The 27220-nt window shown below is 41.1% G+C and overlaps 1 protein-coding gene across 2 annotated transcripts in view; it reads left to right on the top strand.

The window, feature by feature from the left end:
- The window catches only part of PTPRR (protein tyrosine phosphatase receptor type R), a 234830-nt gene that overhangs the window by 197738 nt on the left and 9872 nt on the right, over nt 1-27220 (top strand). For both annotated transcript variants that reach the window (XM_055327798.1, XM_055327799.1), the window contains 5 exons: nt 3642-3721; nt 4154-4291; nt 13510-13620; nt 14968-15125; nt 18842-18955. In XM_055327798.1, coding sequence (XP_055183773.1) covers nt 3642-3721; nt 4154-4291; nt 13510-13620; nt 14968-15125; nt 18842-18955 — 601 coding nt within the window. The remainder of the gene's footprint in view (nt 1-3641; nt 3722-4153; nt 4292-13509; nt 13621-14967; nt 15126-18841; nt 18956-27220) is intronic.

Raw genomic sequence — 27220 nt, 5'->3', positions numbered from 1 at the left:
TAGACTTGCGTCCTTACTCTGGCAGGAGGATTCAGTTTGTGGCAGACGACTTAATCTTTCTGTGCCATCCTTCCTACATAGGGCTGTGGAGAGAATTAAGAAACAAATTCGTGAGAAGGGAAGTTCCCACTGATAGTGAGCCCTCACTATTCTTCTTTTCCTCCACCTAACTGAGGATGCATTGATCATTAACCTCAGAACCAATTCCGGAAAATAGTAACGCTAACCAGGGAAAGAAAACGTACAGTTTCAAAAGCAGACTATTTAAGAGCCCTGTTTCCTCTTACAATTTTCATAAGGATCTTAGAAAACGCAAATTTCCATGTAATCACCATCTTGCGCTGCCAGAATCAGCCCTGACTGTCCAAACCCTATACAGTGATGGAAACGCTCTGTTTCTCCAATGCGATGGCCATTAGCTACACATGGCAATGGAGCACTTGAAGTAGAGTGAGTGCACCTGAGGAACTGATTTTTAAGTTTTATTTTATTTTAATTAAAGTTAGCTACATGTGGCTAGTGGCACCATATTGGATAATGCAGGCCTGAATTCCTCTCTCTATCCTATAACAAACTGAAGGCGACTCCCAGTCACCTTGAAGGTATAGCCACACCCCTGCCTTTCCTCCCATTTCCCACTTATCTTGACTTCGTCTAGAAGAACTATGCTATTCCTCACAGCCCTGTCTTTGCCCAAGGATACACTAGCAGTATAAACTCTTCTTTCATCCAATAGCTTCTCCTCTGGACTCCAAATCTCTTTTTTTATTATTATTATTTATTTATCAGAGACACAGAGACAGAGAGAGAGAGGCAGAGCACAGGCAGAGAGCAAAGCAGGCTACATGGAGAGAGCCCTATGCGGGACTCGATCCTGTGTCTCCAGGATCACGCCCCGGGCTGGAGGCAGGCACCAAACCGCTGAGCCACCCGGGCTGCCCTGGACTCCAAATCTCAAATGCATTTCCATCTGGAGAAGAAATCTTCAGCACAGAATATCCTTTGACCAAATCTGATAGAATGCCAATTAGAATATCAGGATCCAAGAACACCTGGGTGATGCAGCCACTTAAGTGTCTGACCATTGGTTTTGGCTTAGGTCATGATCTCATGGTTGTTAGACGGAGCCCACCACTGGGCTCCACACTCAGCGTGGAGTCTACTTGAGTTTCTACTTCTCTCTCTGCCCCTCCTCCCCACACACACACACTCTCTCTCTCTATCTCTCTAAAATAAATGAACAAATGTAAAAAAATAAATAAATAAAACAGTATCAGGGTCCAGGTACCATTTTGTCTGTTAAATAGAAGACTTAAATTGCCAAAGGTGTTTTAAAGAAGCCAGATGGGGAGATTTCATGTGTTCTGTACACTAAATCTCTATGTGTTCAATAATTTGTTGAGAGGAAAAAAGAAACAGGAAGGAGACCAGAAAGAAGAGAAGGAATAAGAGAGGGGGAAGTGGAAGAAAGAGGAAGAAAGCAAAAGGAGAGAAGAAAGGAAATAAAAGGGGAAGAGCAGAAGGAAGAAAAATAGCTCGGTGTTGGAATTGTTACTGCTACTGCCTAGTTGTATCATAACTGGTGTGCTAAATATTTAACATAGAATCCAGAAATACCCATCCTGAAAAAGGTTATCATAGTGAATTCGACCAATATGTAAATTTAAAATACGCATGTAGACTTAAAATGCATAAAATGAATACAATCATAATAGTAATGATGAAAATAAGGATGATGATGACAATGATGATGAGGTTTTGAATTTTTCTAAACCTCAGCTTTTTTTTTTATGAGTCTAATCTAACATTAAAAAGGCTAAAAGACTTTAGTTAGAATGCCAATTTTCCCCTATTCAGTCGTATGGTACATTCTTGTTTCAAAAGTATTTGGAAACCTCTAAATACATGGAAATCTTATAGATTACCAATTTCCAAGCTAAACTTAAGTCAGCTTGACAAGGAACCTGCTTCTAAGCAGTTTGTAGGGCTGAATTCCCAATAAATCATATACATGGTAGGCATTATAAAAACTGAAGGGAACAGGTCTCTTTTCAAGTCTCACTGGTGTAGAGCGTTTATGGAAACTTCTAATTGTCAGTGAATACTGAGAAGGAACGAAAGGTTTCCTGTCCCCTTTGCTAAGAAAGAAAAAGAATCTAGGAAGTCAAAAACAGTGTTTCAGTTCTAACAGAAATGAATTCTGATCTTAAGCACTTGATAAGCCACATACCAGAGAGAAATCACAAAGGATACAAAAGTTCATTTCAAAAAAAAAATAAATAAAAGTTAGTTAAATACAGTTCGTGCCCTCAAGGAGTCCAATACAATTCATTGAGGGCAGGCAAAAATTTAAGCACTTAAAATAGAAGATGGTAAATATTAAAATAGAACATGAGGGACGCCTGGGAGGCTCAGCAGTTTAGCGCCGCCTTCGGCCCAGGGTGTGATCCTGGACACCTGGGATCGAGTCTCTCGTCAGTCTCCCTGCATGGAGCCTGCTTCTCCCTCTGCTTGTGTCTCTGCCTCTCTCTCTCTTTCTGTGTCTCTCATAAATAAATAAATAAATAAAATCTTTAAAAAAATAAAATAAATAAAACATGAAAAAAAAATTACCACAATAAGCTTATTTGTTTAACTCAACAAAAGAGTCATTGACGGTATCAGCAAGAGTGGTGCCTATTTAAAACTAAGGTTAGGATGGATTGGTGTGTATACAAAGAGGATTGAATTCTAGAGGAGGAGGTAAGAACAGTGGGTATGATAAACTCTCACAAGTTTACCTATGTAGAGAAAAACAATAATAAAACAACTACTAGAGAGGGATACACAGAACTGACGACTTAAAAATTGGAAAGGACCATTTAAATCAATGCCATAGACATTTGTTGAGTGTGTACTCTACATGGAAGCACTGTCTTAGACACTAAGTCTTAGACATAATGAAAAATATCCATTTTTGCCTTTAAGAGGCTCAAAGTGTGTCAGATCAAAGAAACCATAAAGAGGTGATTTGATCTAATTCATTTACATAAACCTTGGTAAAAATAATTACCATATTTTCCATAGCACCATGGTTTGCAAAGAACCTTTCAACTTCTTGTCGGTAAGTGACTTGAACAGTTAAGACACTGTTGCTAGCGCTAGAACAATCTACCTAGTATCAGATTTCCCTGCTGTCGGTGAACAGACTACCACCACACATGTTAACTAAAGACAGCTTCCTTAGGGAGAGGGGATTCTGGCCAGACCAAGTGTTTGTTGTTGGGCAGGAGAGAAAAGACAAGTGAGTAAGAAAATCTGGTGCAAATTCCAAATCCAAAGTACAAGAAAAACAGCATAAATAAGAAATGGGGCCAAGAATCAGAAACCCACAAAAAACAGCATGATGAATAAACTCGTCATCTCAAGCTTACAGGCAAGATTTGTGTTCAGGGACAGGGGCCAAGATGGGCCCAATTGTCCCTCAGTAAACACAGGTGGATCAAGAGACAGACACACAGATGCATCAACAGCAAACAATGACACAAGCCAGACAGTCAGTATATAAGGTAGCAGGTGTGCTGTGTACCGTTATTGGTATTCTAAGGAACTTAAAAAAGAGTACATTTGTCTGATGCATTCCTTCTTGTTTTCTTCATTAGATCCCCTCAGCAGAGTGTGTTTAAGACCAAAAACTGTAACTGATTCTTTGAGCACTTACATTAATGCTAATTATATTAGGGTAAGTAAGTAAATATAAATTTCTCTCTGATGAGCATGCGGACTTACTATTTGGAATTGTTGGGTTTTGTTGTTTTGTTTTGTGTTTTGTGGATTAATTATGATTTAACTTAGTTACTTGAAAGTTTGTTCATTGGTTTAGTCATAATCAACATTGGTAGTGGGTACTTTCCTCTCCGGTGCATCTCTGGCTGCAGTGCTCTGGGTGCTAGGGGGTGTGCTGGTGAGAACTGAGCTTCATGCCCCTCAGTACTGTATGCTATGCTTTACTTGCTGGGAGAACAGCCAGATGAATTGTGCTAGAATCAGTGAAGCCGTGAAAGTCTGTGTTGCTTTTGGACCAGTGGAACCATTTTGTTGGAAACTTGTTCTAAACTTTCTGTGCAAGGCATGAATTCTAAATCCAATATTTTTGTCTCTTTACTCGAACCAGGGCTACAGTGGCGAAGAGAAAGCATTCATCGCCACACAGGGCCCCATGATCAACACCGTGAATGATTTCTGGCAGATGGTTTGGCAGGAAGACAGTCCTGTGATTGTCATGATCACAAAACTCAAAGAAAAAAATGAGGTAGGACCTTTACCCAAGTAGTGAACGTTATAAATTCTCTATTGCTATAGAAGAGATATTGTATAAGGAGAAATGCCATGTACTTATCAGAGTTAAGATGGAAACTTAAAAGCATTTAAAGACAAGTTCACTTCATGTTTCTAGGAATGGTAATTGGTGTCATTGTAGGAATGGCAGCTTTCTTTCAGAATAATCAATATACTTGACATTACGTGTATCTCACATATACCACGTATCTCTGTAAGGAAATGAGGAGCTATGAATTATCACTCTGATTTATAAGCAGGGAAAATGTTTTTAAATTACTCATTCATATCCCAAGTAATTTTTGAGTACTCACTATGTGACCGATACTACTTTAGTTGTTGGCCATATATTAGTAAACAAAACACACAGATGCCTGCCATTGGTGGGTTTTAACTTTCTAATGGGGAAGACAGATTAAAAAACAATAAATATAACAAATTCATAGAACTGTAGTGATTAAAAAGGACAAATGGTAGAAGGAGAGAAAGGTAGAGTTGGATAAGGAGATTGGGTGTGCCGCATTGGGAGGGATGAGATGGGAGGAGTAAACTGTGGTATTATAGAGGATGGAAAGGATGAGGCCCCACTAAGAAAGTGAGATATGAAAAAAAAAAAAGTGAAGGAAGTTACAAAAGCCCAGCAACCTTTTCAATATTTTCATAATAAGAAATCCAAAAGGGAGACATTTCCATTTCCACTAGCAGTTTTTCCTAAGGATCTAGCTTACAGGATACTTTACATCATAAAAACAGAATCGTAAAATTCCCAGAGGGTGCTATCCTAGGTGCTGCTTACATTTTAGGGCATCTTACTGGAATAATTTACAATCTGATCTGAGCATCTTAGTGTTTGTTTTCTTGTCAAAACTACTGTATCAGGGCTTCACCATGACGATAAGAATTTAAGAAAACTGAGCTTTCCCTTATGCCTTTTTGGTGAGTTATAACCCTTGAGTGTAGTATAATCTTGTGCTAATCAAGAAAACTCAGGCTTACAAGCATCAATTTATGAGTTTTTAAAAGTTGGTTTCCTTCTTTCATTTTTGTTACAATAGATAAAGGAGTTTTATTTTTCCGAAATCTGTTCCTGGAAAAAAGTATATTTTGGTCCCAGTAGGTGAAAATATATACTTGTTTAACTATATAGCTTACTAAATATATGTTTTTCTGTGAATCTTATATGAAAGCCTGAAGTGGCATAATAAAAATAGCCCCTAATATTTTTAGCTGTCTCACCCATATCAATCTGTCAACACGTTAGGCCACTGATAATTCCTGCAGAGTTGTTTAATATCCGGGACATTTTGCCTTTATTTTACCTAGTTGGAAAAGACTCTTCAAGTATAAAAGGTGTATTTCTGTGTATATACATTCCCACATACAAACAGGCTAGATAACCTGGAAAACTTACCATTACAAAACTAGTCATACTCGATAAAATTTATAAAGTAGCATAAAATATAAAAGATTAGCAACATTTCCTAGATCTGAGTGGACTGCATTACTCATTATTAAAATTAAAAATTCTGGGACACCTGGGTGATTCAGTGGTTAAGCGTCTGCCTTTGGCTCAGGGCATGATCCTGGGGTCCTGGGATCGAGTCCTGTATCGGGCTTCCCGCATGGTGCCTGCTTCTCCCTCTGCCTGTGTCTCTGCCTCTCTCTGTGTGTTTCTCATGAATAAAAAAATAAAATCTTTAAAAAATATAAATTAAATTAAAATCTCCTTTTTGTTCAGACCTTCTATGATGTAAATATAATGCAATAGAGGAGACTTTGATGTTTTATAGATAAAATAGTAAAATAAAAATAGTATGCCTAACAGAGCTTGGGGAATAAAAGTCGCAGCAGTCAAAAACCGAATAAAAGGCATAAAGCCAGAGAATTATGGGTTACTTGTGCTTTAATGACAATACAAGACCTGGAGACAAAGCCTTAGGCTTGTAGGAGCCAAGAGCTGGAATGGAGACTTTCCATAGAGTGAGCTCCCGCAAGGGCTGTGCCTCCAGTAAAAAGGTGAACCACAAAAATAAACCTGCTGACCAAAATAGGACTATAACAGGAAATTAATCTGTCTCAATCTGGTCTTCTTGTGGGATAAATAGAAGGTTCTCTATAGTATTCAGCATTCAAAAACCAGGAAACACCAAGTAGAATAATTAATATAAAAAGTAATACTGGATTGATAACACTCTGTGGCACTTTCCAGAAACAAAGGCAAAAGCTTTCTGGATGAAGACACTTTCAGGATTTACATCACAGGACTTCAACAGAAAAAGCCCAACCACACATAAGCTCAGGAGTCAAAATTATGAGACAATACAAGTAAATACACAACATAAGGAAAAATCAGAAGAAGCAACAAATAGGTAAAATGACCCATGAGAAATTAAAATAATAGAAACTATAAATATGAGCTATTTTTTTTATAATTGAGCACACAAAATATAAAATTAAAAACTTGACAGGGAAACAAGTTACTACCAAAAAAAGACTAGGAAGATTTGAAAACAAACCAAAGAGTCCTAGAAATAAATATTATATAGATATTAAATTTTTAAAAAGAATATCTCATTAGGCAGGGTTGACAGCAGGCTGGATGTAGCTGAATAAAAATAATGACTGAATTAAAAATAGAGTCAAGGAAATTACTCAGAAGATCGAAATGGCCAAAAATATGAAAGTTTAAGAGCTAGAGGGTAGCACGTAAATATCCAATGTATATATAATGGATATGTTAGAAGAGGAAGAAGAAGAAAGAAGTAATATTTGAGGACATAATGGTTAAGGATTTTCCAAAAGTGATGAAAGACATGAGCTGTCAGATTTGAGAAGCACCATAAATCCTAGGCTACTAAGTAAAAATAAATCCACAAGTAGATGCACCTATGAAGCTAAAAAACACTGCAGAGATGATTTTAACGACAGTATAACTAAACAAGTGGCTTCTTAGGAACAACCAAAGACGCCAAAACCCAGAATAGTCCCTAGCAAGGGACGAACGAAAGTAACTGACAGCCCAGAACTCGTGTCACATTCAACAACACTAGCAACATTGCCTAGAGTTGAGTAGATGGCATTAATTTAATTTTGATCATTAAATCAAAATTAAAGATTCCTTTCTGTCCAGACCCTCCAGGATGTAAACTTAATCCTATAAAGGAGACTTTGATGTTTTATAGATCAAAATGGTACTGAGAGGTCTGGCTCAAAAGAAATATGCAGTAAGCTCCACACTACCAGGAAAATGCTGTTTACCAAAAATGTGCCAACTTTCAATTGTGTTACGCGTCATTGTTTGGAATAGACAAAAATCATTTCCTCCAAAAGATAAAAAAAAAAAAATGAAGGTGGAGTTATCTTTAGAAATTCCCAGGCGTTATAGTTTCATGAATCTTTCTACTTTCTAATAAATAAATGAATAATTGCCAGGCTTTCATTTAATAATCCCTATATTCTTAGATCACCAACTGGGCTGTTTGTTCTTTTCTTATCATTCATGTGTTCACTGGCGGGAGCACTTTTCATCTCCTTTGGGAACTTTTCCTTTGCATACACAACTCAGCAAACTGGCGCAGGAGGCCTCGCTTGGGCCCATCTCCACCTTCGACACACCTTCCTGGTGAAGCTTAATCACTACTAGCTTTTGATTGAAAGTGAGAGACCTATGACTCTTCCTTTCACGTGAACACCAAGAGGCCGTTGTAGGGTTATTAATTGGCTTAACTGCAATATTGTGGTGTCTCAGGGACTAGGGAAGCCCCAGGACAGGGAGGGACAGACGCAGGAAATGGCCAGTCGGTGGGCAGTCGGACACCCACGTGTATGGATTCAGCTCGTGGTCTTAGAGAAGCGTGGTTCGTGGGATCCCAGCATAACTACAGTAGTAACACCAAAGGTCGCTGATCACAGAGCCCTGTAGAAAGTGGAATAATGGTGAAAGAGTTTGAAATGTGTGAGACTTACCGATATGTGACGTGGAGACGTGAAGCAAGAAAAAGCTGTTGAAGAAATGGTGCCAGTAAACTTTCCCCAGGCAGGCCTGCCCCAGACCTTCAATTTGTAAGAAATATAGGGTCTACAAAGCACATGAAGTGAAACTCAGGAAAACGAGGCATGCCTCTACCAAGAATGAGGGGGAGGGGGGAGGAAAAAGAAAAAGAAAAAGAAAACCACGTCTCAGAACCAGGTGTCTGGATAACAAGATTAAGCCAAGTAAGGTTGAAGGTCAGTGCAGTGGAGCACCTGGTGGCTCAGCGGTTGAGTGTCTGCCTTTGGCTCCGATTGAGGTCCTGGAGTCCTGGGATCGAGTCCCACATCAGGTTCCTCGCAGGGAAGTCTGCTTTTCCCTCTGCCGGTGTCTCTGCCTCTCTCTCATTCTGTGTCTTATGAATAAATAAATTTAATTTAATTTAAAAAAAAAAGGCCAGCCTGGCATGTACTGACCAGTTTTCAGCTTTCCCGGAGGATCAGAATTAACTATTCTAATATCTAGAGAGGCAGCCTGGCCTAGACCTGCCCAGCAAGGCCAGGCAGCCTAGCTCTCATTCCCATACCTTATGTTTCTACTGCCCAAGCAATTAAGGGTGGCCTGAAATTCAGAGGCTGACAGCTCTCCAGCAAAATGACTCACTTGTCCTTTCAAGCATACTTATGTTCCAAATATATTGGCACCTTAATTTTTAATTTGCTAGGTTTTATTCATTTGTTTTAGCCCGCTCTACTCTTTTTTTTTTTTTTTTTTTTTAATTTGTGATAGTCACAGAGAGACAGAGAGAGAGAGAGAGAGGCAGAGACACAGGCAGAGGGAGAAGCAGGCTCCATGCACCGGGAGCCCGACGTGGGATTCGATCCCGGGTCTCCAGGATCGCGCCTGGGCCAAAGGCAGGCGCCAAACCGCTGCGCCACCCAGGGATCCCAGCCCGCTCTACTCTTAACCATAATTAGAAGCCCTCTTATTTGTGACACCTGGGTGGCTCAGTGGTTGAGCGTCTGCCTTTGGCTCAAGGTGTGACCCCGGGGTCTTGAGATCAAGTCCCCCATCAGGCTCCTCGCAGGGAGCCTGCTTCTCCCTCTGCCTGTGTCTCTGCCTCTCTCTGTGTGTCTCTCATGAATAAATAAAATCTTAAAAAAAAAAAAAGAAGAAGAAGAAGCAGCCCTCTTATTCAACACAATTAGCCAAAAGAAATTTAGTGGAAAATCACAAAAACAACCACCAAAAAACTCTAATGCTTTACTTTATCTTAAGACATGTACATTTGTTCGCATTAAAATGTGTTCATTTTTTTTTCATAGAACTCAGTTGTGTTAGTGTTGGCGAAGCTGGAGCTCTAGATCATATGGCTCATGCCCTTTAGACATCATCTGAATTTCCCACTTCAGTTTCTTCAAAATGAGAGAAAACACAGAAAAGTCTGTAAAGGAATTATGAATGCAGAACCCTGCGTAGATCTTCAAACTTTGCACTAACTTTTTAATTGTCACCTGTCTACTAAGTCCTTTTTTTTTTTTTGACTGCTGAGTCATTTTTTCCCCAATGAAAACTTATTTAACTTGTGCAATTATTTCCCAGAACAAATTCCTTCCTTTTTTTTTTTTTTTTTTTGCACCTTCATGTTTCATTAATTTATGTAAAATTAAATTACTGGGCTTCACTCATGGGTACAACTGCCATAAGGATGTTTGAATGGAAGTAGGTAGCCCTTGGAGAAGGGTACGGCTCCAGTGTCAGGAGTGCTGAGCTCAGTAGGCGAGTGGCCCGAGAACACTATGGTGCATGAAGAAGGATTGGTGAAGGGGCAGTAGACATCTGAGATAGAAAACTGAATTTTTAAAATTATGCTTGCCCTGAGAGTTTTAGTTCCAAGGACATTATCCCAGAGCCCCCTATCAGGACACCTGAACTTCAGTTTCCTCTGCTGTAAAATGATTAATAATAATAATAATAATTATACCTAGCCCGGTGTACATAGTTCCACAGCACCTGGTGTGGGATTAATGATATGTTGGTGAAGGTACTTGTAATATTAAATTGCTGCACCTGTGCTGGTGATGCTTCGTTGGAACTCCAGGAATGAAAGTAACTCATAACTGCGGGCGACCCGACCCATCCTAAAGATCTCATATGCTGATGTAACCCCAACGAAACTGCCCATCTTCTTTTTAATTTATGCAGAGCCGCTGTCTATGTGATGATACGTGTCTTTAGTTCAGAGAGCAAAATCTTTTTGATTTCAAATGCATAGAATTCAAAAAGAAAGTAACTTAAAAATAGATTTTTTTTCCAGACAACTAAACTACCAGCTAGATCTCCTTCCTCTCTATACCCAAATAGCCCCCATGTGTTGGAAGTGAGAGGGAGGGTCAAAGAGAAAAGAAATCATAAAAGGAGCTTGCACTGCTTTGTGTTGAATTCCACTTTTGCTATAAACCACTAATTATGAAGCACTGGTTGATGTCCAGGATCTTTTCGGTCAGAGTTCACTAATCACTTGTTTGTACAAGAGACACATGAGCCTCTGAAAACCTCTTTTCCCTCCAAATTATGAATTTGGGGAATTAATAGATAATTTCACTGAAAGGATCAGCCCAGTTAGCAAAGAATAGTGATAATTTGGGATTGTATTCCGCGAGAGAGAGCATGCTCTTTTGAATTACCTACAATTAGTGTGGCTTCACCATATTATCTGCAAGAAAGCATTTTCCTTCCTTGCATTTTCTACCCCTTTCAGATCATTGTTAGCACCACGATAAAGAAGCCCTAAAAAGCTGTTCGCAAAAATAATTTGAACGTGAACTTGTGCTCTTTCAACAACCACATATGCAGCTCTCCCCCACCTCACATTCAAAAGCACCCACACTTATCTGGTCTCTTTTTCTACGTTCTCCTAAAAGGGGGGGGGGAGTATTCAGTGTGTAAAAATAAGCTATTGTATCTCAGAAAGGAGATGGGATGCTAATTAAGGGTTGTTTGAATGAACAAGTCACATTGCATTGTCTACTGGGAGCTGACTGCCAATTGCATTTTTGGTAAAGAGTCAAGAAAAACATTCAAAGAGGGCCCCGGCAAGCTTGAGAGAAAAACGAGCAGCGCTTCCATTTATCAAGTAGGTGCACAAGCTCGTTCGGGTATTGTTGAGAGTCAGGGTGCAGGCTTGGAGCTCCTGCCTTGCAGCTTTTCCGACCGGTTTCAAGAGCCACCTTCCCCAAGAGGGGCCTGCTGCTCAGGGCGCATCGTGGACAATGGGGCACATATGCCAGACTGCTGGACCGCTGAAGGCCTCTTTCTTTGTTCAGTACCTTTTTCAAGATTCTTTGTCACTCTTCTTGGATTCATCCAGGAGGCATGGGTTTTAAGATACACAATAGCTCGGGTCTCACAGCGAAATAATTGATGCTTCATTGAAAGAAACCAGGCAAATTGGTTAGTATGATTCTCTTTAACAAACCTGGGAAATCTGAGACACTTGGCACTAGTAAATGAGGAGAGAAATAAATTGCTTTATTTTTAAAAGGTTTCTTTTCTCAATGTTATGTCAGCCAGGAGGATGCCTTCAGCCTGATTGCCGGATGGTCTGGGGGGGGCGCGGGGGGCATGTAAATAGGGGCGAGAATGATTTACTTTGTTTGGAAAAGGACCAGGACGTAGAGGATGCAAATGTGTTCTTATTGTAATGGATGAAAGAAACAGTGATTCCACCGGGCGAAATGACTTCCATCCTGGCGCTGGCAGGTGGAGTGCTTAGTACTTAGCAAGATAGACTTCCCAAGGCGTGTTTCTGATACTTTGCATGGTTTTTTTTTCCTTTAATTCTGTAAATCTGGGATTCGGCTGCTGCTCTTTTGAACCTAGAAGTTCTTAATTTTTTTTTCAAGTGTGGTCCTATGCCTTTGACATAAACGTCCTGAGGACTAAAAGGTCAGGACTCAAGGCAACAAGTGAAGGAATTTCTCTATAAATGTGCATGTGTGTTTGCCAGAAAATGATAAGTTCTATTTGAACAATATTTCTAAAGTTAACATTGCTTCTCTGAGCACTTGAAAAGAAAAAAGAAAAAAAAAACCAACTTCCACACTTTACATTCTTCATCATTGAACTATGTGGTCAGAATTCATAGTGAGCTTTTTTTTTTTTAAAGGCAAAATAATACATAATATGAACCTATATGTATGCTTGAATCTCATTTTGTATTTTTCTTTTAATAATGTAGCTCAGATATAATAATAATACGGTATTTAATGTATGATCTAGTGAATAATGAAGTAATCATCCAATCATTTAGATCAATAACCTAAACATAGAACAACATTAAGAAAGACAACGTATTTTAAATGTTTACTGTATGTCTGGCTTTGTCCTAAGTACTTTTCGTGAATTAACTGATGGGTAAGCTGAGGCCACAGAACCTAAGTATCTTTTTTAAACAGATTCTCAGCTAATAATAAGTGGCAAAACCAAAATTTGGACCTAGGTTCTATGGCTCCAAAGCCTGCGTGCCTTAACTACCATGTTATAATGCCTCAGTTGCAATATAATCATTATTACTCTTATTAAACCCTTCAAAGAGGACCCATTATAAAAATGTTATTCTTTAAATAGTTTTGTGGTACATTTATTTCAGTTGACTCTATAAGTGAAAAGACCACTGGTCCTGGAAAATGTAATACAATAGATGTATTCCTGATCATTCCATCCTCTTCACATACTAGGGAGCCTTCATTCTATGGCATCTAACACATCACATATACTCTTATTGTTTCAACTTGATGGAGCAGGAAAATGTGACTTGGCTCAATGACTGAAAAAAATATTCCTAGTCATCACCTGATAAAGTCTAATATTTGGATCTTAATTCTTAATTTCTCAATTTAGTTCTTAACTTTGGGTTTGGGGAAATTTTGCCCTGTTTTTGTACGGGATTAGTAGCAATAGTGTTGGAGAGGCATGTATAAACACTGATACTTCATTTTTAAGATTTTATCGGGATATAATTTACATACCATGAAAGTCACTTGTTTAAAATGTACAATTCAGTGGTTTTAGCACATTTCCAATCCTGTAAAATCAGTACTGGACATTTTTAGAATTAGCCAAATAAAAACTATTGAGATACTTGAATGAAAAGTACTCCAAGGCCAGTGAAATCATTAATATCTGCTATGTTGTGTTTTTTTTTTTTTCTCCTCTTCCAGAAATGTGTACTATACTGGCCAGAAAAGAGAGGAATATATGGGAAGGTTGAGGTTCTGGTTATCAATGTAAATGAATGTGACAACTATACGGTTCGAAACCTTGTCTTAAAGGTAAGATTATGTAGCTGTAACTCTCTACAAAGGAGATGATATGACAGGGTTACATTTCTACTCTGAAATTATTTATCCTGATAAGCACTGCAGATTCAACTTGAAAAATAATGTCAAGATCGTAGTGAAAGGATTACCATTCCCTCATGTATTTCTTTGTCATTCGTAGTATGTGGAATGATTAAATTGATAGAAGTAGGCATTAAGGAAAATTCACTAAGTAGGATGTTGTGATCCCCTAATTCCTATAAACAAAACATCCTGTTTTCACCTTTCCAATGCCTTTAACTAAAGGTTTGTACTAGAGACTTTACCATGATTTGTGGGAGTTTTTTTGTTTGTTTTTTGTTTGTTTTTTGTTTTTTAAAGTGACTTTGGTCTAAGCAGCTTTTAGGAAGGCCTAGAAACTGAAAGAGAAAATCTGTGTTTGTGGGTGGCTGTGGGAGGAAGACAAGCCTGAAGTGTTGATGAGATCTTCACAAACTCGGAGTTACAGTAATTTATGGGGACTTTCCCCAGACCAGATTATGTCACACAAAAGTTATCTTATTTAAATTACGGGCAGCAGATGCTGAGGAACCCTGCCACGGTATTGTTTTTGCTTCTAGAGAACAATCATCTCAAAGATGTCAATCCTATCTAGGGCCCCACTGCTGGAACAGAAGCATCACAGAGAGTAGAGGCAGAGCTGCCATGAAGACTTTTAGAGGGAAATTCAAAATGGGAAGGCACTGTTTTCAACATAAGCCTTTACATGTCTACTCCACGTCGAGCCGCCTGATGGGCACTGGGCTCTGAGATGACGTGCATGGACCCTCACTCAAAGTTTATCTGATTTAGTGACCCCTTGTAGCTCCTTTGTTCCGGGGACTCCTTACTGTTGCTAAAAACTGCAATTTGGGATGAATGTAGAAATTCAAATGTAGGGGCCGAATATAAAACTAAGCGTTCCTATGTGGGTTAATATGTTTATCATCACTTGTCAAGAATGTTCTAAGAGCAGGAAACACACCCCATTCCAATTCCCTCCTGGCTTCCTTTGCGTCTACCTTAGGTTTATTAAAACAAGTTACAAATATATATGTCACATATGTTTCATAGGCATCTTCGATTTTAAATATGTATTTCTCATTTACCAAAGGCAAGACTGTCAAACTTTGACATCAGCATATTTATAGTAAAGTTTTCCCAAGGTAGAAGAGTACTCTTCAGAAATCTCCGGGATTTTTTTTTTCCACCCAGAAGTAAGTTGTCAGCAAGATGGGAGTGATAGAAGGATTATTGCGGTTTGGATGACTTTTAGTTCCACAAGTAAATGAGGCATTTGGTGGCTATTGCTATTTTCAGCAAGGAAGTCACACCCAACATGTGAAGCATTACTGGTACACCTCATGGCCCGATCACAAGACTCCAGACAGTGCCCAGCCCCTTCTACAGCTCATGCTGGACGTTGAAGAAGATAGACTTGCTTCCACGGGCCGAGGGCCTGTGGTTGTCCACTGCAGGTAAGGGATGAACCGTCCTTTCTGCCTAACCAACTGTTCATCTTCCCTAAAGTCATCGAGCCGGCAGGTTGTGCTTCCTGGTTGTGACTTGATTGGTAAATGAAATGTTTATTCAAGTTGGTTAACTCCTTAATATTTGAGTTTTGATCAAGGTGATACTTTACAGAAACGAGGTGGCGTTATCAGGGCATTTCAGCAAACAACAATGACACCAGATAGAAAAATGCCACCTCTACATAATGGCTTAGGGAATAGGAGACTTTATTCAGCCCTCTGCCTTGAAACTTACATCAATTTATTCAGTCTCATCAGTCTCATCTACGCTAGGAATGACACATTTTTAAAAATTAGCGATGGCTTTTTTGTTTCTTCAAGATGGCAGCTGAACCATACATGAATTGTACGTTGATAACATTTATTATTATGTCAAACTTGGTGAAAACCAGTCAGATAGTTTTAAAATGATTTCATTTTTTTAAAAAAGACGGAAATAAATCTATGAAGTGAGAAGTGGGTAAGCGGTAGTTTGCCGAAAAGAGAACAAAATGTTGTTACCAGAACATGGGTATTTGGGCTATACAAACAAAAGCAACATGTCCCTGCTGGTTCTCCTCCCTAAAACCTAGCTCACAACTCTCTTCTCATAACAAATACCTCATTCCCCTTCCCCTTTAGGGTGCCCAAGTGAGAGCAAATCGTTTTAAAATTATTTATATGATTATAAATAATTAGCCATACTTCATCGAAATAATTTATGTTGCTTTGTTTAATGTCATAAGCCTTACAAGGTAGTTTTTGATATTTCTAATAAATAAAATATAATTATTTTAAATTATAACTTTAGCCTCCTTCTTTTTTGAACTTCTGCAGTTTAATTAAGAGTGAAATTCATTATATATATATATATATCCAATGGAGTCATTATCCAGTTTCTAACACTAGGCCTTATCCTAAACTTCACTTAGGGGTGAGGAAAGATACCCTAATGGGTCATGTTTTGGGGCTGGAACAGTCATCCACCCAAAATCATAAAACACTCAGGATATCTAAAATGAACTAGCTGTTTCCCCTATAAAACCAGTTCCCCTTCTAATGACTATTTCTAAGAATAAGTCCAGCTTTTTTCCAGGCACTCAACATCGAATGTCGACAGTTATCTTTGGCCCTTCTCTCAACTCCAGCCTCAGTATCTAATCAGTCACCAGATTGGCTTTCCCTTCAAAGCTTCTCCCATAATCATCACTTCCTGTCCAACCACCCAAGTTCAGGCCCTAATGACCTCATCCATGTATTTTAGAAGTCATTGGCTAATTGCACAAACACACCCCACTGTCCCGAGCCCCACCTCCAACACAGCCTACCCCATCCACTTCTGGTGCGTGATGTCCCTAAAACCCTCCTTCATCACATGGAATCCCTGCACAGCACTTCTCACTGGCACCCCGTTGTCTAAAGCAAAAAAGTCTTAATTAACCCTGGGTCTACGGAGAAACGACAGGGGTCAGTGAACAACTTGAAATTACTTTAACAAATTAGAGTACATAGAGTCATCTGAGCTTTTCTGGGGAGTGAAAGTTCATAGTTTTTTATCAAATTCTTAAAAAACAAAACAAAGCACTGCTGTTTTAGAGGATGAAGTCCAAACCTCTTAGCTTTCCATGTAAGATCCTTTATCGGCCTCAGTGTGCCTGTCCAGTCTTGTTTCCCACTATTTCTCTAAGATGTCCTTCTCTTCAGGCCACGCTAGTCTAGTCACTATTGTACATCATCTATCCTGTTCTGCAGCAATTCTTTCTTTATACCATTGTCGTACGGGAAATATTCCTCTCATTCACGATAACCAAAATGCCCACCATTCATAGGGTGTAATTCAAATCCTGTCTCCTTAGTGAGACCAACTCTTTATAGACTCTTCACCTAAAAGGGACCCCCATCCACCTCTGAATTCCTCTAAATTCCCATCCAATAGGAAACAAGTGCCAAAGATGAGAAATAAATACTGTTTGAGGGCTACGCAGGGAATTGTTCATTCGAACCATGAGGACTGAAGAAAGCCTCTAAGAGTTGAAATAATGTTGAGCAGGATCTTAAGAAATGACCAACTTTTGTGGTTTTAGAGGATGGTGAGGAGGACATTTCTGAGGAATATCATTAACACAGAAAGGGAAGTCAGAAAATAAAAGCCATTTTTTGCAGTGATTCATGTAAATGACAAAAAATGGCACAAAGGATAAAAGGAGGACAGTGAAAAGACTCAAAGCTCGAAAGTTAGTCATATTCACATTATACAAGGTCACAAACACCCTGGTGGGGAGCTTAGGCGCTGCCTGTAACCACTGGGACGCCATCTACAGCTTTTGAGTAGAGAGTAATATGATCAGATCCCTATTTTAGAAAGATGAACCTAGCAGCTGTGTGTATCATGAGTTAGTCCAGGAAGAGACTCAAGACTTGGCAACCATAACGTGATCATTGCAAACCATGAAGTAAGGAGATGTCAAAAACGTGAGCACAGTTTATAGAAAGGAAAGCATGGAGCCCAGAAGCTTCAGTAGAGGTGGAAAAAGAAGAATCGGTAACAGATTGGCTGTGGGAGGTGAGAGCAGGGAGATGATGTGGGAGATGGCTCCAGACTTCTAGGCTGGGAAACTTGTGGCTAACTGGTAATGCCATTGAGGGAAAAGAGAATTAATTCTGTTTTAGGTACATTGAATTTAGATGCATTGAACGAAAGCCAGTGCAAAATAGTAACATCAAGAGTTCCAGCTAAGAGATGGGATGCTAATCTAGAGTTTGGGAGAAACTTAGGGAATTTAGATGTAAATTTGAGGGCAATTTGCATAAAGACTATTACTGGTTGAAACTGCTGAACCAGTTGGGTGTGAGGACAGGAGGCCGAAGAGGGATGGAGATGGAGAGTTAAAGGGCCTGTTAGGTTGATGACTTACCATCCAGGGCAGATGAATGGGTGAACCCTCCTGGACGGATAGTGTCTCTCTTCAACTATCACCTGGGTATAAATGACCCAGAAATGTGTTCCTTAGGCCACATCCTTCTCCCAAACTCTAGTGAATCCTCAGTTATTCACTGGAACCTTCAACATCGATATATCCAAGACCAACCTTCCCTTCACCACCACCCTACCACCACCAAATTGGCCTTTCTTCTAGAATTCTCCCCTTGTTTCATTGGCACCACTTTTCCTTTGGTCCTCCAGATTCACATTTGTGATTTGTCTTTCTCCTTTCTAGTGCCTCCACCTTCCCTAACTTCAGGTCCCAATGATCCTTTGTAGAATATTGACAATGCCTTGGTCACTATTCTCCTCCCACCCGGCTCTCCCTACTGCACATAATTCAGCGATGGAACGCAGTCTAAGCCCTGTTCTGGGCCAGGCTGGTCCTCTCAGCCTGAAAGCTTTGTTGCTAAGCCTGGCTGCTGTCTGAGACTTAGCCTTACCCTTTTAAAAGAATATCTTTTATCTTGGGGAGGTGGGTGAGGAGATGGGTGAAACAGGTGATAGGCATTGCAGGGTGTGCATGTCGTGCTAGGCACTGGGTGATGTGCGGAGGTGTTGAACCACTATATTGTACCCCCAAGACTGCTATCGTACCAGCATTAAAGTTTTAAAAGACCAAAAAATTTTTTGAAAAAGACTACATTTTATCTTTTCTACTTTTCTTCCACCTTTTTTACTCCTTGTCTTTGCTTTTCAGCGCAGGGATAGGTAGAACAGGGTGTTTTATTGCTACGTCCATCGGCTGTCGACAGTTGAAAGAAGAAGGAGTCGTCGATGCGCTGAGCATTGTCTGCCAGCTTCGTGTGGACAGGTGAGTGTCTGCTGGACGGTGTAAAAGAGATCTCACTTTTCAGAACAGCGTTACCACTCCCAACCTGATCCAGGCAGGCCTGACTCTGGAAACATCACAGGCTCCAAACTCTTAGAATCTCTAAGAGATTTGTGTAAAATGCTTAAGTGTATCTACTATCAAACAGCCATTGAAGAAAGCGTTATTTGCAACATTGGCAAGAGGACAAACCAGGGGTGCCCGGGTGGTTCAGTCGGTTAAGCATCTGCCTTCAGCAGGTCATGGTCTCAGGGTCCTGGGATCGAGCCCCACATTGGGCTCCCTGCTCTGTCTCTCTCTCTCCATTCTGTGTGTTCTCTCTCTCTCTCTCTCAAATAAACAAATAAAATCTTTTAAAAAAAAAAAAAGAGTATGAAACCAAAAGCTTATGCTTAATCCCTCCCCATCTCTAGCACAGGTTGTTTATGGTGGGGCTGTTCCCTCTTTGTCTTCCGCCGCTATTCCTTTATATTGACTGCATTTTCACTTGACTTAACTCAATCGTTCACCTTGGGATCTTGATTGTCTACAATGAGGCACGGGCCATACTACCAAGAGTCATCTTATTTTTCTATTTTCTTTCATAGTGAAATGATGCACATGACACAATCCACCATCTTGACCATCTTTAAGAGTGCAGTGTAGCGGCATTTAGTATATTCACATTGTTGGGCAGTCAGTCTCCAGACTTGTTTTCATCTGGCAACACTCTGTTCCCTTTAAACAACTTCCCAATCCCTCCTGCCCCCAGGCCCTGGTATTTCACTTAGCATCATATCCTCACAATTTATTCATGTTGTGGCATGGGTCAGAAGTTCTTTCCTTTTTAAGGCTGAGTGATATTCCATTTTGTGTGTATATCATATTTTGTTTATCCATTCATGCATCACTGGATCCTTGGTTGCGTCCATCTTTTGGCTATTGTGAATAAGGCTGCCATGAACATGGGCGTACAAATAGTGGTTGAGATTCTTTTAGATGCATAGTCAGAAAGGAGATTGCTGGATCATATGGTCATTCTATTTTTAATTTTTTGAGGGGCCACCATGCTGTTGTGTGCAGCAGCTGCACCACATAGAGTCCCACCAGCAGTGCACAATGGTCCCGGGTTCTATACACCTTTGCCAACACTTATTATTTTCTGTTTTTTTCTTAATGGTAGCCATTCTAAGGGCTGTGAGGTAGAAGAGGTGCTTTTATATGGAGATGGTTTGATCACCTTTGTGATGCTCTGTGTTTATCTGTGTTAAAAACTAAACAAACTCTTAGAGACCTCTCTTCTTCCCACCCCCCCACAACTAAACCCATCTGGGTAAATGAACAGTCAGTGATGGAGAAAGTAAACAGATATTCTTTGAAAACAGGCACAGAAAAGGATGCTGTATCAGCACCCGGGCAGCCAGCCTCTGCTCTCCAGCTCAGTGTGCTATCGTGGAAAAGAGTTCTTCTAAAAGGCTGAAATATTGGGCTCTCTTCTGCATGAAAATTCATGCAGCAAATATTTATTAATCACCTCTGATGCCCAAGGCATTATCCTCGATACTATAAGTATAGCACTAAACAAGATGAGTGAGGCTTGGCTTCTCCTGGAGTTTACACGTTCATGCAGAGAGAGACAGGTGATAAAAAAGGAAAGAAAGAAACAGGATAATTTCGGACAGAGATAAATGCTGTGAAGTAAGAAAACAAGAGGGCCGTGGGACCTGGGCCTCTTGGACTTCAGCCCTGTGTCCTAGAGTTTCCTAAAAGTGTAGATAGTTACCTTTTAAAATTCATTCGACAAATATTTGTTGAGCACCTACTATGTGTTAGGTCCTGGGATTTCAATAAAAGTGACAAAGGACTGTTCTCAAAATTCAAGATATATATATGTATATATACATATATATGTATATATATATGGATATATACACATATATGCATGCATATCACTTAGAACAGGACCTGTCATGTAGTAAGCCTTCAACAAATGTGCAGTGTGTTATTATTATCTCCATTGTTATTAAAATTATCAGTAAAGTCTCTCCTATCTTGGGGTGCCTGGGTGGCTCAGTGGTTGAGCATTTACCTTCGGCTCTGGGTGTGATTCCCAAGGTCCCGGGATCGAGTCCCACATCGGGCTCCCTGCAGGGAGCCTGCTTCTCCCTCTGCCTGTGTCTCTGCCTCTCTCTCTCTGTGTCTCTCATGAATGAATAAATAAAATCTTTATTTAAAAAAAAAAAAGTTTCTCCTATCTCTGAAAATCAAACATTCAAATCCCTCTGTCCAGATGTGGTTTTCCTTTCCCCAGCCCTCTTGGGTTTTTGTTGTTGTTGTTTTGTTTTGTTTTGTTTTTTTATCTCTTCTTAAATAATAGCTTCTAAGTCTTCACAAGTGTATCTGCCCTCCCCTTTTCCCTCAATTTTGGCTGGCTTCGTCGCGGCTGTTTATTGTAGCAGTTCCACCTCTGGCCTCTAGAAACAGGCTGCCTGGGTTAGCATCGTGGCTGCTCCCAGTTCCTGGTTACGGGGCCTCGAGTCATAAGACTTCCCCAGGGCTGGCTTTTCTCATCTGGAAGATGGAAGTCACAGTGGTACCTACCTGCTACTGTTGTAAGTGAGAGGTGACCTGTCCAGTTCCTGGCACGTCATCAACACGCATCAGTTCAGCCACTGCTATTATCCACGTACATACAGTAGGAGACCTGAGCACGTGTCTGCCCACTAGGCCCAGTACTGTGTCCCTCTCAGAGCTGCGTGGTATCAAGATGAGACTCTGTGATGACCTTAGTAGAACACTCAGCCCGAGTTTCTCATGTTCTCGCTACCCCTCCCACTCCCCCCTTTCCTTACCCACATGTAACTGCTTCCAAAAATATTTCCTTTCTGTACATGAAATCAGCTCCAGGGATTTCTTCTCCTTGTCTTTTGATGGCTGTCTCAGGGTCCTTCCATCCAGGGCTGCGGGTCCCGCTGGAAGAGGGTCCCGTGTGTCACTCCGGGCCTTGGGGCCTACCTTCACCCAGCATCGGAAGCTAGAGGGTGGCTGTCGAGTCCTCCTGGAGCTGTTCCCACGGTGACCTTGACCTCTCCTGCTTTGTGTTTCTGTAAACAAGCCTCCCACAAGGGACCCCCAGATCCCTTAGGGGCTCCAGTTCATAACCCTGCACCCGGCTCCCTATCAGGCTATGGCCGCAACTCCATGAACACCAGGCCCCTACAGAGCTCTAGGCTGAGTCCAAACCGAGTTGATCAGCACCTTCTCTGATCCTGTTTGGAACAACACATTGGGGGGAAGAAATGGGCTTGGTTGGCTCATTGGTATTCTTCAGTCTCGCCTGTTCCCCCGCCACCCACCTCCCCCACCTGCCATTGTGGCCTGACCTCCACCTTGGCTCCCACTTCCCAGTCACGTCCCCCTGTCAGTTCCACCAAATTGTCCTCTAGCTCTGCGTGGAATCACAAATACATTTTTGAACCATATCACAATGCCTCCTCTATCGGCTCCTTCCTTCCTAAAGCAAACGGTCAGAAATTTTAGCCTTGGCCTTCCATCACCACCAAGGTCTCCCCACAAAGCTTGTCTTTTTATTCCTGATAGGATCTCCAAAACATAGCCCAACTTCTCTGCTGATCCGAGGGCTCCCAACCCCCTGGCTTTGAATTCCTGCCAATATGTGTCTGGAAATCATTTCCACGGAGACATTAATCAGCATCTCTTCTACATACATTCTTTCTGAGCAGCTGCTTCTGTTGTTTATGAAGTGGATGCTCTCTCCCAAACCTTCCTTGAAACAGTTTTCCCTTGCCCGCCTGCCTTCACAGGGGCAACACAGCTTTTCTCTTTCTTGTGTCTCCCTTCTGCTGTGCACTCCTCTGGTTATTAAGAAAAGCGAGACGAACAGCTTCCCCCTTTCTTTCACCTCATCCCAACTTCTTCTCCCCCAGACTTCTTGCTCTTGCTGCAGTCTCTGATCTTGTCCCCTGCCATGCTGGATCATCGCAATCCCGGTGTGTAGGTGATTGCTGCCTTTGACCACATCCTCAACTCGTGTGGGTAAAAGAAAAACCAGCCCCAGAAAATCTGAACACCCACCTTTCTGCTCTTGCAGCTCCCCAGCCTTCATCAGTTCCTCACGCCTTGTCCCCGGCCCTCAGCCCTGCAGCCGCCCTTGCCTTCAGTGCTCGATCTGTCTGCGGGCATTCTAGAACACAGTGTTGACACTTGGAAATGTATTTAATCACCATTGCCTCTCTGCGATGGCCTTCAAAGTGCATGTCTCATAAGTCTCATTTAACTCCCAAAATGAACCCAAAAGTTGGAAAAGAGGTGTTCCTTGGCTCTGGCTTTTTGTTTGTTTGTTTTCTAATAAAGAAACAAAGAATTCAGGACTGTCAAGGAACTTATCCAAGGTCATGTAGCTAAGAAACTAGCAAAATAGACCTCTTTGGGAATCCAGGACTTCCAACCTCTAACTCAAAAGGTGTGATCATGAGGCCCCTGGGTGGCTCAGCGGGTTAAGCATCTACCTTCGGATCAGGTTGTGATCCCAGGGTCCTGGGACCGAGTCCTGCATCAGGGCACAGCGCTGAGCAGGGAGCCTGCTTCTCCCTCTCCTCTGTCCCTCCCCCCTGCTCATGCTCTCTCTCTCTCTCTCTCTCTCTCTCAAATAAATACATTCTTTCTTAAAAAGGTGTGATCCTGATAGATGAAAGTAAACAGTCTTTTGGAATATGTTTATTGCAAAACTGCTTGACAAAACCATATCTTTTTGGGCATGCTTTGCCAATTATAAAAAAATGCAATGACACCATAAATTTTAAAACAACGGCTCCTAGGAATGAGAGCTGTTTCATGAAGAGATAGAGTGATACTGTCAGCAGTTGCCTTAAGGATATAGTTTGAGGAACATGGAAAGGTTGGCTCATCCCAAAATATCTGTCCATGGAGGGAGCCTAAAATATCCCTGTGTGGTGGATGTCTGAAACGCCGCTGCTGAAGACCCAAGCTTTGGTTCAAAGAGTCATTCTTTTTTGAAGTCCTTTGAACGTGCAGATAGGAGGTGAGGGTGACACCTTCTGCTTCCTCAACTCATAACCCTTTAGTTTAAACAAGGCGGTCTGTACTTTCCAGCTGGAGGAGGCGAGCGAGAGAGAATGTGGCTCCATGCATGAGGAATACACCCCGAACGTAGGTTTTGATGGAAGGGACTTGAAGAGAGGGTGCCGGAAGTGGCGCCCACCTGAGGCCCTGTGGTGAAGACTGGTGAGGAGCCATGGCCAGGGCGCAGGTGAGGGCAGGGAGACCAAGCACAAGAGCCAGCAAGGGATCCCCTGGGCAAGATCAGCTACCACGGCCCAGGGCAATTCGAAACTGGGGGTCCTACGTGAAGAAAAATTATCAAATACTTCAAGAAGGTGACAGCAGAGCGTCAAGCTAGGTGCTAGGTCTTCCCAGCACAGAGTGGGGGGTGGGTGTGACCCAGCAGGTCATGGGCCCATGAAGCCGACCCTGAGCTGGGATGTTTCTAGGATGAGTGTTTGGATATGGGCCTGACCCCTGTGTCCTGTGTCCTGTGGAGTAGTCACCAAGGTCTCCGCCTAGCGCGGTGATCCTGGATCACGTACGCAATTCTTTCATTCATTCATTCACTCATTCATTCAACAAACATTTACCAAACACTTACTACTGGGCATCAGGCCCCGAGGCATAGAAGGCATAGAAGGATGGATTCCTCAACAGACTTTTCCAGACTGTGCTTCTCAAGGCACAACATAATTATGAAGTAAACTATGAGCGCCTGCCCAACGCCGGACCCTCTTGGACAGTATTCAGGCAAAAATAAATACATAACATAAAACAGGCTCCCAGCTAAGTTTGAGCTATATGCTATATCTCTTAGAAGCCCTCTCCACCTTGATATTCACAGCAAGGATGAGAGCCTCAAGGAACCTGGGTAGTCCCCCCAACCCAGAAACCCATTGAACTTCCTGTAAGCTCTCCATCATATTTATTCAACCATACAAACTTTCCCCAAAGTCTATCTAAACGGGAGGAAAAGAGATTGTAAATAATACATATAAACTGTTCTATCAAGAGGTGTGGTGGTGAAGAGAAGACTGGGGATGGCGTCAGGATTTGAGCGTGTGGCTGGGAACCACTAAAACATTGCCACCCGGCTGAGTGTAGTAATATGGGGTGCGGAAGACAGAGCCCACAACCAAGGAGCTGGTATTTCGTATGCTGCCAAGTACCAGCCCCATGGATTTCCCCCATCCTTTCACGCTCTCTTTAACAATGGCCTCTGCCCATGAGTGATCCAAGGCTGCACACTTTGCATCTTTTTTTAAATAGTTTACCCTCCACCACTTCTCTCTGCCTCCTCTGAGGAGTCCGAGGCAGGGCTAACAGCAAAGAAGAAAGGCCAGGGGTTTATATACTTGAAGTGGGCCTGTCCCATGAGTGATAAGTCAAGGGTTGGAGCGTTGAGCAGGATCAAAAACTTGACTCCAAATAATAATATTAATAAATTACAGCACCTGATTATTGTTTTCAGCATGACAAAGGCAGGCAATTTGTACTCAGATCACCAATCTGCATTTTAGCAATAAATTCCAATGGTCTGGTTTAGAGATGAGTGTTATGCTGAATGGATGTTTCCATTGTAACAACAATGACAAAGCCATTTGGTGGATTCCTCGTTCTCTGGCAAGATGTTATTTTTATTGGCTTTAGGGCAACTTCTATTAATAGAGGCTACAGTTCTCACTGCAGATTCATGAGTCTGTGATTCTCTTTTTAATAATACTTTTGAGCATATTTTGAACTAAATTAGGATTTCTTTTTTTTTTCCAAGGAGGAGTTCAAATTCAGTGCAAGGCACCCACAAGTGTTTTATTTAGAAGTGCATTAGTGATTCCTTCACTCCCATAGCTCTCATTTTTAATTAGAAGATGAAGTAGGTAGCAGGCAGTTGGGACCAAGCAACTGGCTGGTAGGACTAGGAAGCAGGCAGCCACTAGAGTATGAAGTGCTGGAGGTCCCTGGACCAGAGGTCAGAAGACTTGGAGCCAATCCTGGCTGTGCCTTAATGCCATGTGTGACCCCTTGTCCATTCTAGGCCTTTCTGCCTACATGTGTAAAAGGAGACATGGGACATGTCGGTGGTCCCCCACCCTCTTCTGATTTGAAGATCCTCTTTTTTACGAGTAAAATATTTCATGGACTTCAACTTGATAACTGGATTTTGAAACCCTTAATGTTTATAAATTAATTTTCGTTCTGTGACTCCAAACAGCAGCTACATGCATTGGAAAATTAGTGATGCATATGCATGTGTGTTGATTTGGTCTACTGATAGTGTTGGGAGCACAAGTGGATTCAAGGACCCGTCCAATAAGATTCCTTCTCCGTCTTGGGATTCAGTGATTGGGAAGTAACCACCCGGCTCACTAAACCTCCTCTCAGCTATTGTGTTCTTTGAGTCTTTGAACCTTTATTTCTGTAGAGAACAATGGAATGGCAATAACAGACAAAATACTTGCCAGACACCTACTAGGAAAGGGATGGTTTAAAAGAAATCTGGTCGTCTCTCATGCTTCAGGGGGAATCCAAAACTAAAAGGAGCAAATGATGTATCCAAAGTCAGAAAACGAATTTTGACTGCCTGTTTGTTTTGTTTTTTTTTTTGAACATTCTGATCTAAATTTCCAGTTTTGCTCTAATTAGATTGTCTAAATTCTGATTAGAAACACTGTTGTTTTCTGGAGTGGGAGACTGAATTGGGTTACACACAGATTGAAAGGAAGTTCACATTCTAGTCCTGCCTTTGACAATGACCCTGAACTAATTGCTGTATAAACCAGGGAAAATTGTTTATCTCTGATGGGTTTCAGTTTAGATTATTATTAATATCTGAACATGATAGATACGATGAGCTTTCTATTGGCCAGCATGATGAAAAGGGATATTTTGTTCAATCATGTTTTCCTGCTAATAGAAGGTTACTATACAAACATAGGTCAACAATTTTCAAGAATTATGGTGAAAAAAAAACCAGGGCCCATAACATTGGCACTAAACTGAATCCAGTATAATCATGTTTTATCACTTAGACCTTCCATACCTGGCTTAGACTATGTAATTTATATATTTATATATATATATATATATATATATATATATATATATATATAATTGATTTATTCCTTTGAACGAGAGACCATGCACAGTGGAGAGGGGCAAAGGGAGAGGGACAGAGAGTCTTTT

This window comes from Nyctereutes procyonoides, unplaced genomic scaffold (genome assembly GCF_905146905.1).
Source record: "Nyctereutes procyonoides isolate TBG_1078 unplaced genomic scaffold, NYPRO_anot_genome, whole genome shotgun sequence".
Lineage (NCBI taxonomy): Eukaryota > Metazoa > Chordata > Mammalia > Carnivora > Canidae > Nyctereutes > Nyctereutes procyonoides.
This window is presented reverse-complemented; position numbering and strand designations above follow the sequence as displayed.